The sequence below is a fragment of the Macaca fascicularis genome, chromosome 15 (genome assembly GCF_037993035.2).
Source record: "Macaca fascicularis isolate 582-1 chromosome 15, T2T-MFA8v1.1".
Classification (NCBI taxonomy): Eukaryota; Metazoa; Chordata; class Mammalia; order Primates; family Cercopithecidae; genus Macaca; species Macaca fascicularis.
In genome coordinates, this window is record NC_088389.1 from 11242638 (window position 1) to 11254896 (window position 12259).

Sequence of the window (12259 nt, forward strand, 5' to 3'; positions counted from 1 at the left end):
TCAGGATTCCAAACTGTAGACTTTTCAGGCCTTACAGAACATGGATCTGCCCTGGCTTCCAAGGGTGGGGCCCCATGAACTCCACGTGGCCTCCCATGGCGTGAAGCACACGGAAGGCAGAGTCGGCAAATAAAGACTGCACCGAGTTTAATCGAGGTGCCACCACCCCAGTAAACCCCTTTTATTGATTTATTGTGTTAATTTTATTGAAAGTGTCTATGGATCACTTACAAGCCCCCCGCCCCCCGACCCTTTGTTTTTTTTTTTTTTTTTTTTTTTTGAGACAGAGTGTCGCTCTGTTGCCCAGGCTGAAGTGCAGTGCTGTGATCTAGGCTCCTGGATTCAAGCGATTCTCCTGCCTCAGCCTCCCAAGTAGCTGGGTTTACAGGCACCTGCCACCACGCCCGGCTAATTTTTGTGTTTTTAGTAGAGATGGGGTTTCGCCATGTTGGACAGGCTGGTCTCAAACTCCTGGCCTCAAGTGATCCACTGGCCTTGGTCTCCCAAAGTGCTGGGATTTCAGGTGTGAGCCACCACATCTGGCCATGTCTAGAAGGTTTTGAAACTATCTTTGAACCAAAGCAGAGAGGCTGTCTAGTCGGGGGTTAGGGAGCCGGGCTTCGGAATCGGAGGCAAGCAGTCATGTCACCTGTTTGAGCCTCTGTTCTCTCTGCTGGAAATAGGGCGAGCAGTGTTCTTGCAGGGTTTGCTGAGTTCAACTCTGAGCAGGGCAGCTGGCCAAGATGATGGCTCACTTATCGGTAGCTGTTGCCATGAATTTCATCTGGGGTCATCCCAGTCAGGCCATACCCAGATGCTGACAGGCTTAAGGAGGACACCGAGGTCTGTGGCTGGGGGGATGTGGCCTTGCAAACTGACCATCTAAGCAAGTCCGGTAAATTGTCTGTCAACCCCAGACCACAGCCTCCCAGCGTTTGGTGGGTTTGTAGCCATTTGTAGGACAATATAGCAGACACAGAGAATCTTGGAGCAAGATTACAAGGTTGATACAAGTATGTTCTGACTGCCTGCTACGCGCTAAGTGATGGAGTTCACAATACCTCCAAATATGCGCTGTTGGCATACTGAAAAAGGGCAGAAGTAGGACGGTCTCTCTCACGTCCCCTGCCCTTCTCCCCTCAAGCAGGTTATGAGACCCTCATTCCAGAGGTGGCCCCCAGAACCTACAGGTAAAGAACATCCTGATAATCTGAACAAACAGGACTTGCGAAGTTTCCCCCAGTTTATCACCAAAAGATCTCACTATTCATCCAATCCTGTTTCTCCACAACTATCCCCTTCTTCACCAAATCCAGCCTAAAAATACATGCGTTTAACCATTTCTTTGGGCCTTCATTTCCTTACGGAGGCTTACATGTCACATAAAACTGAAAGACATTTGAATGCTTTCCTCTTGCAAACCTGTCTTTTGTGATAGGGCCCTCAGCCATGAGTCTAGGATGGGTAGAAAGAAAGATATTTTCCTCCTTTCACAGACACAGCATGGCGGGCCCTCATTTAATCAGACCCCTTTCTGTACCCAGTGCAGAAACCAAGACCCCAACACAGAGAGATTCCCTCAGCTACACATGCAGAGCTGGCACCTGCTCCAAACCACACGAGCTGTTTCAGGGGGCTCTGCTTGAAAAGGAGGGGCTTTCTCCTAGAGCCAGAAGATGGGGTGCATTTACCAACACTGGGTTGCGTGAAATACCTGCTAATTAAAACTCCCAGCTCTAAGCCGGGCACAATGGGCTCACGCCTGTAGTCCCAGCACTTTGGGAGGCTGAGGTGGGTGGACCATCTGAGGTCAGGAGTTTGAGACCAGCCTGGCCAACATGGTGAGACCCCGTCTCTACTAAAAATACAAAATTAGCTGGGCCTGGTGGCAGGTGCCTGTAATCCCAGCTACTCAGGAGGCAAGGCTGGAGAATCACTTGAACCTAGGAGGCGGAGGTTGCAGTGAGTTGAGATTGCCTCATTGCACTCCAGCCTGGGCGAAAAGAGTGAAACTCCGTCTCAAAAACAAAGAAAGGAAGACGAAAAAACCAAAAGAACTCCCAGCTCTAATGCAGGGCTAGAAAACAGTTTGTGCTGGTAATGCTCCCTCTGGAACCGGCCATTACCATAGCAAGTGGACTCTTGCTTGAGCCATTAACAAATAAACTGGTCATGGGTTGCTCTTAAAATATTATTACAATGCCCAGCTCTTTAATGAGCTGTCTGGGGCTCTGCAGACGGCTGAGAAGAGCCAGGAGAGGCCCTGGCACCCGCCACGCCTGGAAATCCTTGGACCCCCAACTCGTACACCCCTCCTGGCCCCTCCTGAGGTGTACCAGGATTTCTAGAAAGACTCCTCCGATCCCCAGGTTGGCCCTAGCACATCACAGGCGCTGTCGCTGAGCCCCAGGCTTTTCCGTAAACAGCAGGAGTGGGACCTCTCCTTCGGGAAAAGCCTGGACTCTCAGGCTGGACACACCTAGGTCTGACACTGTTGGCAAATCACTTCATCTCTCTGAGCCCTAGTTTCCCTGTCAAATAAACCAACCACACTGAGATGATAAGAGGAGAGACTGACGTCAGGGCATTCTCGGAGAACTAAATGCAGAAACTCAGGGTGCGTGCTCAGCCCAGCCCTCAGCTCAGAGGCTTGGGGAGGGTGCTGGTTGTGATTGTCATGACAACCAGCCACGCTGGAGCCACGCCCTTGATGAAGTCTGTAAAGCACCACGTGAACATAGAACAAATCTGATTTTACCATCATCAGTCTGGACCTACTGCGGAGGAGGCCAATCTGATCTCTCTGAACGTTCGAGTTTCAGAATACTTTAAAGGAAGTACTATTTTATCTATTTATTTTTTATTGAGACGGAGTCTTGCTCTGTCGCCCAGGTTGGAGAGCAGTGGCACGATCTTGGCTCACTGCAACCTCCGCCTCCTGGGTTCAAGCAATTCTCATGTCTCAGCCTCCTGATTAGCTGGGACTACAGGCTCGTGCCACCACACCCAGCTAATTTTTTGTATTTTTAGTAGAGACGGGGTTTCACCGTGTTAGCCAGGATGGTCTCCTGACCTCGTGATCCGCCTGCCTCGGCCTCTCCCAAAGTGCTGGGATTACAGGCGTGAGCCACCGCACCCAGCCAGGAAGTACCATTTTAGTATCTTTTCTTTTGAGACAGAGTCTCACTCTGTCGCCCAGGCTGGAGTGAAATGGTGCAATCTCAGCTTACTGCAACCTCCGCCTCCTGGGTTCAAGCTATTCTCCTGCCTCAGCCTCCCGAGTAGCTGGGATTACAGGCGCCCACCAACATGCCCGGCTAATTCCTGTATTTTTAGTAGAGACAGGGGTTTCACCATGTTGGCCAGGCTGGTCTCAAACCAGGTGACCCACTCACCTCGGCCTCCCAAAGTGTTGGGATTATAGGCGTGAGCCACCGCACCCGGCCGTGAGTATTTTCACATGTGTATGACAGTGCAAATGAACAGTTAAAGATGGTTTTCCTGCCTGCTAAAATCCTCACTGACCTGATGTCCTGCTCATTGCTAGGGACTCCTATCACCAGCAATCGGCAGTGTTTGGACATCCTCAGGACCTCAGCTCAAACTTCCCTGTGCAGGTACTGTCTCCCCAAGCCTCGACTTCCATGCCTGGGAAGCAGAGATTACAATGCCTGCCTTGCGCCCTTGGTAGCATAGATGCGAGGATGCATGTCCTGCTTGGGAGGTGTTTGGAATACTGCTTCCTGGTTAATTTGTAATAAAATGTTACAAAGTTTAATATAATGTGTTCTTTGAGGCACCCTTTTAGAAGTGGGTTCCTCTTCAACTTTGCCTTATTGGCCTTTTCTCTATAGATTGTACAGGACATACTTCTGTGTGGGCCAGGTCGGATTAGTCTAAAATCTGATTTTGGGTGTGTGAAGTTGTGCAGAGGTTTGGTGAGAAGGGTGCCTAGGTAGGAGTCAGGACAGCTGGGTTCTTATCCCCGCTCAGGGTCACACGGGGCCTGTTGACTGGTGGCCTGGACCCATGTCCTCTACCCTCTGAACTTACGTAGGGTCAGAACTGGATCCTTTCAGCTCTAGATTCTCTGAGGCTGGTCAGAAGATGCAACCTGATTTCCCACCCACCCCCAATGACAAACATACACAAATGTCATCTCGATGCTTGGCCCTGGCCAGCCCTTCTCTCTTCTCCACCCCCTCAGCTGGCAACTCAGGAGTGAGGGCTACATTTACCTTCTGCTTCTTCTCCAGTTTGATGGCTTTCTGGGTGGCCTTTTGTTCCTGTACCCACAGTTGCAGGTACCGGTGCTGCAGCAGATCAAAGAAGGGTGTGGAAGGCCTGGAGGGAAGAAATTCAGACAGAGCTTGAGGCCCTGGAAAGACGGAGGCATCCGCTCCCCACCCCCCGCCCCCAGGAGCCTCCTAAACATCAGGAGCTGCAGGGTGCATCACTCCTACAGCTGTGAAAGCCTCACTCCCAGCCCGCAAAAGCTATGAAACAGGTGCCTCACCTAGGCTTATGAGTGCTGGGCCTGCGATGGTGGTAGGACTCTCTCCTTGACCAAACGTTAGAGGTCTGGTCCTCTGAGCTCTCTTTCTCACTAGGCCACATCCCTGGGCCCTATCCTTGGCCTGCTGAAGCCAGTTTTAGCCAAGAGTCCCGCTACATTGATTCGCCACCCCTTCACATCTGATTACCCTTGACAGCTGATTAGGTTCCTCACCTGTACCCTTGATATCTGATGACCTTAGCCTGCCTTTAGCAAGGATCTTCCTGCCTTGACGTCTCCTCTTAGTAATTTTCCATCCACTGACCCCGCCCCTCCCTTGGTTCCTCAGCCAAACATCCCCACTTCTGTTGTATCTGGAATTGAACTCAGTTCTATACTGAAGCTTCTCCCTTTTTGCAATAGTATTGAATAAAATGTCTTTACCACCTTTAATCAGTGTCTGGCTCTGGTTCTCTTTGACAGTGATTTCCAGCCAAGGAGCACTTACCCTAGGCATTTTGTATGCTCCACCCCTTCCCAACACGAAAATGGAGACTAGTATTATTCCCATCTTACAGATGAGAAGGGTAAGATCCCAGAGCAGTGCGGGCAGCACCGCAAGGCAGACCCGCTCAGCCACAAACCTCTGTAGCAGCGGGATTTCATGTCCTTGCAGCGAATGGCCAACTGCTCCCAGGTGGGACCTAATCTCTAAACAGGTTGAGAGGCTGAATATCCAAATGGACAATGGCCAAACCACATATAAAAGTGAACTATGGGCTGGGCGCTGTGGCTCACACCTGAAATTCCAGCACTTTGGGAGGCCGAGGAGGGTGGGTCACCTGAGGACAGGAGTTTGAGACCAGCCTGGCCAACATGGTGAAGCCCTGTCTCTACTAAAACTACAAACATTAGCTGGGCGTGGTGGCGTGTGCCTGTAATCCCAACTACTAGGGAGGCTGAGACAGGAGAATCGCTTGAAGTCGGGAGATGAAGGTTGCAGTGACCCGAGATCACGTCACTCTGCACTCCAGCCTAGGCAACAGAGCAAGGCTCTGTCTCAAAACAAAAGCAAAAACAAAAACAAAACTATGAGCCACAATCTGCAGATAGGCCAGGAAACCAGCCCGTTTTGTACAGTAACCAGCCCAGGAAGCCACCTGCTATGCCAGACTTGTAGGAAGTCAGACTGTGGTCTTTACCAACAGTCCAGGAAGCCAAACAATAACCCTCGAAACAGCCAACCCAGCATGTCTGGGACTTGGTTAATAACTCCCAGCTCCCCTAATTTTTGTACACACTTGCAGCTCAGAAACAACCAGAAAAAACTAAATAAGTGCCCTTAACCAGTCCCATAGGATGCCCCCATATATATAAAATAGATACCTAGAATTTATGATGTATATCGTATACATGATGCATATACATATATTTCTATTTTCATGAGGAAGAAAATGAAAAGATAAACCAAACTTATTAACTAAGAAGTTACCTGTAGAATGAGGGAGAGAACAGGAAGGAAATAACAGAAAGGAAACCTAGAACTTTTTGAATAGACTTTGTGTTATAGTTTTGACTTTGGAAACATATAAAAAATGGTTTTTTTTGCTAATTATGAAAAAATTAAAGAGAAAGGATTAGCATCTACCCCATATCACAACAGGAGAGAGCAAATGAACCTAATTGTATGTCAAGTTGTGGCATAAACACAGATGATTTCAAGTGACATTATTTATTTATTGAGGTGGAGTCTTGCTCTGTCACCCAGGCTGGAGTGCAGTGATGCAATCTCAGTTCACTGCAACCTTGCCTCCCAGGTTCAAGTGATTCTCCCACCTCAGCCTCCTGAGCAGCTGAGATCACAGGCACCAGCCACCACACCTAGTTAATTTTTTGTATTTTTAGTAGAGACAGGGCTTTGCTATGTTGACCAGGCTGGTCTCAAACTCCTGACCTCAAGTGATCTGCCCACCTCAGCCTCCTAAAGTGCTGGGATTACAGGCGTGAGCCACCTCGCCCAGCTTCAAGTGACTTTAAAAGAGATTTGGGTAGAATATCCCTAGCGTAAAATATCCTGAGGATAAAAAGAACCATGAGGAAATCTGAAGTTGTGTCCTTGTTGCTAATAATAATGTTGATATTGTTAGTTTGAAACTATTATGTATACATTCCAGGATAAAGCAAATTAGTAATTATATAAATGCCATTAGGAGAAAAGAAATACCTATATAAAATCAAAGTAGTAGAAAAAAAACCTCTGTAATTTTAAATTTGAATTGTAAATATCATCACGAACTCGTTAGTTTTCCTCTTTATAAAAAGTAACATGTTTCCTATCCCTATCTCTGTCCACTGTAAAAGTCTAGAAGTGATCACAACTCAGTAGCAATGAGCACCCCTAGTGCCTAGACTGTGGTCTCAAAGTGCTGTTCTCTGCTCAAAAGAACCAGGGATCACTGGAGAAAGGGTTGATCTCTGTGCCCAGGAGGTACCCATGCCAGAAGCAAGAAGGCTGTCAGAGGCTATTGGGAGACATGGTAATGGACCACAGGGGCCAGCCCAAATTGGCCAAAGACAGGACAATTTGAGGATTAGATAGAATAACAACGGCCGTGAGTTGAAATCCATCATATAGCACTCTCTATATGACACATGGACATATATGTATAATTCTGGTTGGGGAAAAAAGGAAAACCTCCTTGTGCAGTTTGGAGGTTGCTAGGCCACAAAATCATTATTCTGAAAATAAATAACAGAGCATTTACCTGCCTTTCCTCCTGTACTAACAGGATCTTGGGTAATCAAATAGGCAATAAGGGAAAGTTCTTTATAGAAAAACCAGAGCTCGGCCAGGCGCGGTGGCTCACGCCTGTAATCCCAGCACTTTGGGAGGCTGAGGCGGGTGGATCATGAAGTCAGGAGATCAAGACCATCCTGGCTAACACAGTGAAATGCCATCTCTACTAAATAGTAAACACAAAGAATTAGTTGGGCGCAGTGGCGGGCACCTCTAGTCCCAGCTACTCGGGAGGCTGAGGCAGGAGAATGGCGTGAACCTGGGAGGCGGAGCTTGCAGTGAGCCGAGATCACACCACTGTGCTCCAGCCTGGGCGACAGAGCGAGACTCCATCTCAAAAAAGAAAAACCAGGGCTCATAAATGCAGGAGGAATGACAGAATTAGTGGGGAAATCAGTGTTTTGTGACTCCTAATGAAATAATGGATCTAGGGAACATTCATCAGTGGCTGCTAAAATGATCAGGTGGAGGCTGATGGGAGATTCCCCACAGATGGGTCGTGCTGCAGCAGCTGAACCGAATGACCAGCCCTTTCTATGATCGTCGTGTTATTACTGTGGTAAATATACACAACATAAAATGTACCCGTTATCAATCTTGACATCACTGACAGTGACAAATAGATACTGTGCCAGAAGTGATAGGCTAGGAGGTATGCTGGACTGCCTACCAAATATGTTTGGAGGAAAAAACCCCAAAGTAAACTAACTGGAAGGTAATCAAGACTCTAGACCAGCATTGTCAAATTACTTCTTTTTCTTTTCCTTTTATTCTTTTTGAGACAGAGTCTTGCTGTATTGCCCAGGCTGGAGTGTAGTGGCGTGATCTCGGCTTACTGCAACCTCCACCTCTTGGGTTCAAGTGACTCTCATGCCTCAACCTCCCGAGTAGCTGGGACTACAGGCTCCCAACACCATGCCCAGCTAATTTTTGCATTTTTAGAAGAGATGGGGTTTCACCATTTTGCCAGGCTGGTCTCGAACTGTCGACCTCAGGTTATCCACCCACCTCAGCCTCCCAAAGTGCTGGGATTACAAGCGTGAGCCACCGCACCTGGCCTCAAATTACTTTCAAAAAAAAAAAAAAAACTGCAATTACTTTTGTACCAACCTAATATAACGTGAGCTACCCTGTAACCCCAAACCAAGGAACACCTGGAGCTGCCAGCAGCTGGAAGAGGCAGGAAGAGTCCTCGGCTAGAACCCTGGGAAGGAGCGGGGCCTGTTGACTCCTGTTTCATGCTTCTGGCCTCCAGAATTGTGAGAGAATCATTTCCTGTTGTTTAAGCCACCAAGTTCATGGTAATTTGTGACACCGGCCACAGGACACTTGTACGCAAGGGTTCCTCAGCCTACACGCTGGGAAACATCTATAGGAACCACGTTCCCGCTGAGCGGTATCCAGAACACGGCCAGTGACTGGAACATGGAAGAGTCTTCGACAGCCAAAGGGCGTTTTGAGCAGTGTTTCTCAAACTGTGCACCTGGGTCACCATGGGATCTTGTTCAGGGCACTTCTGGTTCAGTCACGTGGGGCGGCCAAGGCGCTGCATCCAGGCCTCATGCTTCAAGGCTTAAGGACTTGGAGATGATCTAACCCCAGGCTCTGAGCCTCCCAAAGTCCCAGGAAGGTCCAGGCAATTATTTCTGTGCAGCTATGTAAAGACATTCATCTGAGGAGAGAATCCACAGCTTTTATCCGATGTTCTCAGACTCCCAAGTGGCTGGGACCTCAGGCGTGCGCCAACATATCGGCTAATTTTTTGTTTATTTTTTGTAGAGATAGGGGGTCTCACTATGTTGCCCAGGCTGGTCTCAAAACTCCTGAGTTCAAGCGATCCTCCTGCGTCTGCCTCCCAAAGTGCTGGGATTACAGGCGTGAGCCACTGCACCCGGTTTATGTGTTTTTCAAAGATGCAAATGCCGCAGGAAGGGTTCAGAACCTCAGAACTTACCCCGTGACTTAATTTCACAGAAAAAATGAATGAGGAAACAGAGGTCCTGAGAGGGAAAGCGGCTCCCAGGGTCACACAGCTCGGGACCGGAGGTGGCAGACCTGGAGCCTCTCACTCTGCGTTTTATGTGGACTGCATGGTGGTCTTAAACTTTGACGTCATTGTCAACACTTAAAAATGAAAACTTTTTCCATTCAAAAAACAACTTCCTGGAGTGTCTTGACATTTGGTAAGTTCTGTCAATGCTGGACTGCACTCCTGGCTACAGCAATTGGCTGGCGCTGAATACAAGTTCCCCTTCCGCCCCAGGCCTCACCCTGCCCTATTGCCTTACCAGGCTGGCTCTGCTCTCTGCCGGGCTCCTCCACATGTTTCAGCTTATGGTCCAGAGACAGCTGTAGAGCTAAAGCAGACACTAAATATCCACTCCCTGGCCGCCGTCTGTGCTCCTAGGCCAGTCTGCCTCCCCTGCATGCAGCTCTCTTTGGGCCGGGGCTGAGCTGGGATTCTGTTTGAGCCTGGGATTCTGTCTGAGCAAAGGTTCAGCAGCTTCAAGCTGCTGCCCCTGCTCAGAGGTCCTTCACAGAGCAGCCTGTGGTGCAGCTACAAATGGTGGTTCTTTGTTTTCCAGTTCCTTTCCCCTGCGGTGACTTTTATTACTTAATTATTACTCACCCCATGCTTCTGAGCAGCCTAATTTATAGCTGTGTTTTCTAATGACACTAGATTCGCAATCTGAAAATATCTACCCCAAGAGGCTGTTCACAACACAAAAGATCTCTTCTCAGCAGTCCCCGCCACATCCATCGCCACCACAAAGGCACCCTCAGCCCTCCTGCGGGCTTGGCTGACATCCTGTGTCTTGCTCCGGCCAGCAGCTCTTATTACCGGGAACGGGGCTCGGGGCATGAGAGTAACTGACAAACCCTGGGAGTCCCAACGGCCCCAGCCTGGGTTCTCTGAAGGAGACCAGCAGGCTATGCCCACTTCTGCTCTGGCTCATTACCTTGGATACAAAGGTGGAGAAGCTGGTCTGACATGGGAAGAATCTCGGACATAAGTCAGATCATATCACCCCTTGCTTAAAATGCCTTCCATGGCCCCCCATGTCTTAGCCTAAGCCCAGACTCATTGCCCGGGCCACAGGGCCCTTCCAGCAGCTCCTGTCTCCTTCTCCAGCTCCTTCCTGACGTTCATGCCACCCCCCACCAGGTCTTCCAAGCCCTGAGAATCCTCTTTCTCTCGCTCGGCACACACTCAGCTTCCCCTTTGCCTTCAGGTCCCAGTAGCGAGGCCACCTCCCCAGAAGGCTCCTCCCCAACCAGCTCATCCTAGGACAGCCCTCATCGGGCACCCTCCCATGCAGGGCACTCATTCATTCGTTTGTTTGCTGATTTACAGCAGGTCTTGGCCATTGGCCACCAACATCACGAGGGTGGGGATAGTTTATGTCTGGTGTGAACTGGCACAGTGCTGCTCTCAGGAATTATTTCTTGTTGAAAAAGACCTAGAGAGAGAAAGAGAGGACACACAGCAGGAGGGAAGGGGGGAAGGAGACAGAGAAAAAGACTAGGCAGAATTTTAGGAGATAAACTTTTCATAATTCAGGGTATTGTAAATTAGACTATCTATGAGTTATAATAAACCAAAAGAAGGGAATGGAGGGAAACTGCAATTCAATGGAGGAAGGAGAGTCGTTTCAACAAATGGTGCTGGAGCATTGGACATCTTGGACAAAACAAACAACACAGCAAACAAACATAACAAACACAACCTAAGTCTCACACCTGATACAAGAATTAACTCAAATGGATCACAGATTTAAATACAAAACATTAAACTATACAACTTCTAGATGAAAACATAGGAGAAAATGTTTGGGATCGAAGGCTACGTAAAGAGTTTGTTAGACTCAACACCAAAAAATATAATCCATGAAAGAAAAAAACTGATAAATTGGGCTTCCTCAGAATTAAAAACGTTTGCTCTGTGAGAGATCCAGTTCAGAGGATGGAGAGACAAGCTATAGACAGGGAGAACACATCTGTAAACCATATATCTGGCAAAGGACTCGTATCTAGAATAAAAAACTCTCAAAACTCAACAGTAAAACAAAACAAACCCAAACAAAAAAAAACCCAAACAATCCCATTAGAAAATTGATGGCCAGGCATGGTGGCTCACGCCTGTAATCCCGGCACTTTGGGAGGCCGACGGGGGCAGGTAACCTGAGGTCAGGAGTTCGAGACCAGCCTGGCCAACATGGCGAAACCCCATCTCTACTAAAAATACAAAAATTAGCTGGGCATGGTGGCACGTGCCTGTAATCCCAGCTAATCAAGAGGCTGAGACACAAGAATCGCTTGAACCTGGGAGGTGGAAATTGCAGTGAGCCGAGATTGCACCACTGCACTCCAGGCTGGGTGACAGAGAGAGATTCTCTCCATCTCAAAAAAAAAGAAGAAAAAAAAAAAAAGAAAATTGGCAAAGCCCAGCCCGGTGGCTCATGCCTGTAATCCCCCCATGTTGGGAGGCCAAGGTAGAAGGATTCCTCGAGCCTAAGAGTTTGAGACCAGCCTGGCCAACATGGCAAAACCCTGTCTACAAAAACAAAAACACAAACAAACAAACAAACAAAACCAAAAAAACAAAGAAATGAAAAGAAAGAAAGAAAATAGGCAAAAGACATGAAGAGGCATTTCATCAAAGAGAATATATGGATGGCAAACAAACGCATGAAAGAATAGTCAACATCTGTAGCCATTAGAGAAATGCAAATGAAGACTATGATATCACTATACCCCCATTAGTACAGCTAAAATAAGAGGGCATAATGACACTACCAGATGAGGATGCGTAGAAACTAAAGCTCCCATGCACTGCTGGTGAGGATGAAAAATGGCACAGCCACTCTGGAAAACTGTTTGGCAGTTTCTTTTTCTTTTTTTTTGTTTTGAGACAGAGTCTCGCTCTGTCGCCAGGCTGGAGTGCAGTGGCGCAATCTCGGCTCACT

General features: G+C 48.2%; 2 protein-coding genes across 12 annotated transcripts in view; one reads left to right on the top strand and one right to left on the bottom strand.

Moving 5' to 3' along the window:
• Positions 1-12259, top strand: part of DDX31 (DEAD-box helicase 31) — a 180699-nt gene that overhangs the window by 131310 nt on the left and 37130 nt on the right. For 4 of the 10 annotated variants that reach the window (XR_012424210.1, XM_015436285.3, XM_074016166.1 and 1 more), the window contains 2 exons: positions 3548-3617; positions 4299-4948. The exons of the other annotated variants lie outside the window; for them this stretch is intronic. Coding sequence is in view for 3 of the 4 variants with exons in the window: in XM_015436285.3 (XP_015291771.3) it covers positions 3548-3617; positions 4299-4502 (274 nt within the window). In the remaining variant the exon portion in view is untranslated. Of the gene's footprint in view, positions 1-3547; positions 3618-4298; positions 4949-12259 lie in introns of those variants that run through there. 10 annotated transcript variants of the gene reach the window in all.
• The window catches only part of CFAP77 (cilia and flagella associated protein 77), a 169596-nt gene that overhangs the window by 32379 nt on the left and 124958 nt on the right, over positions 1-12259 (bottom strand). For both annotated transcript variants that reach the window (XM_045374021.3, XM_045374020.3), the window contains exon 4: positions 4239-4344. In XM_045374021.3, the coding sequence (XP_045229956.1) occupies positions 4239-4344 (106 nt within the window). The remainder of the gene's footprint in view (positions 1-4238; positions 4345-12259) is intronic.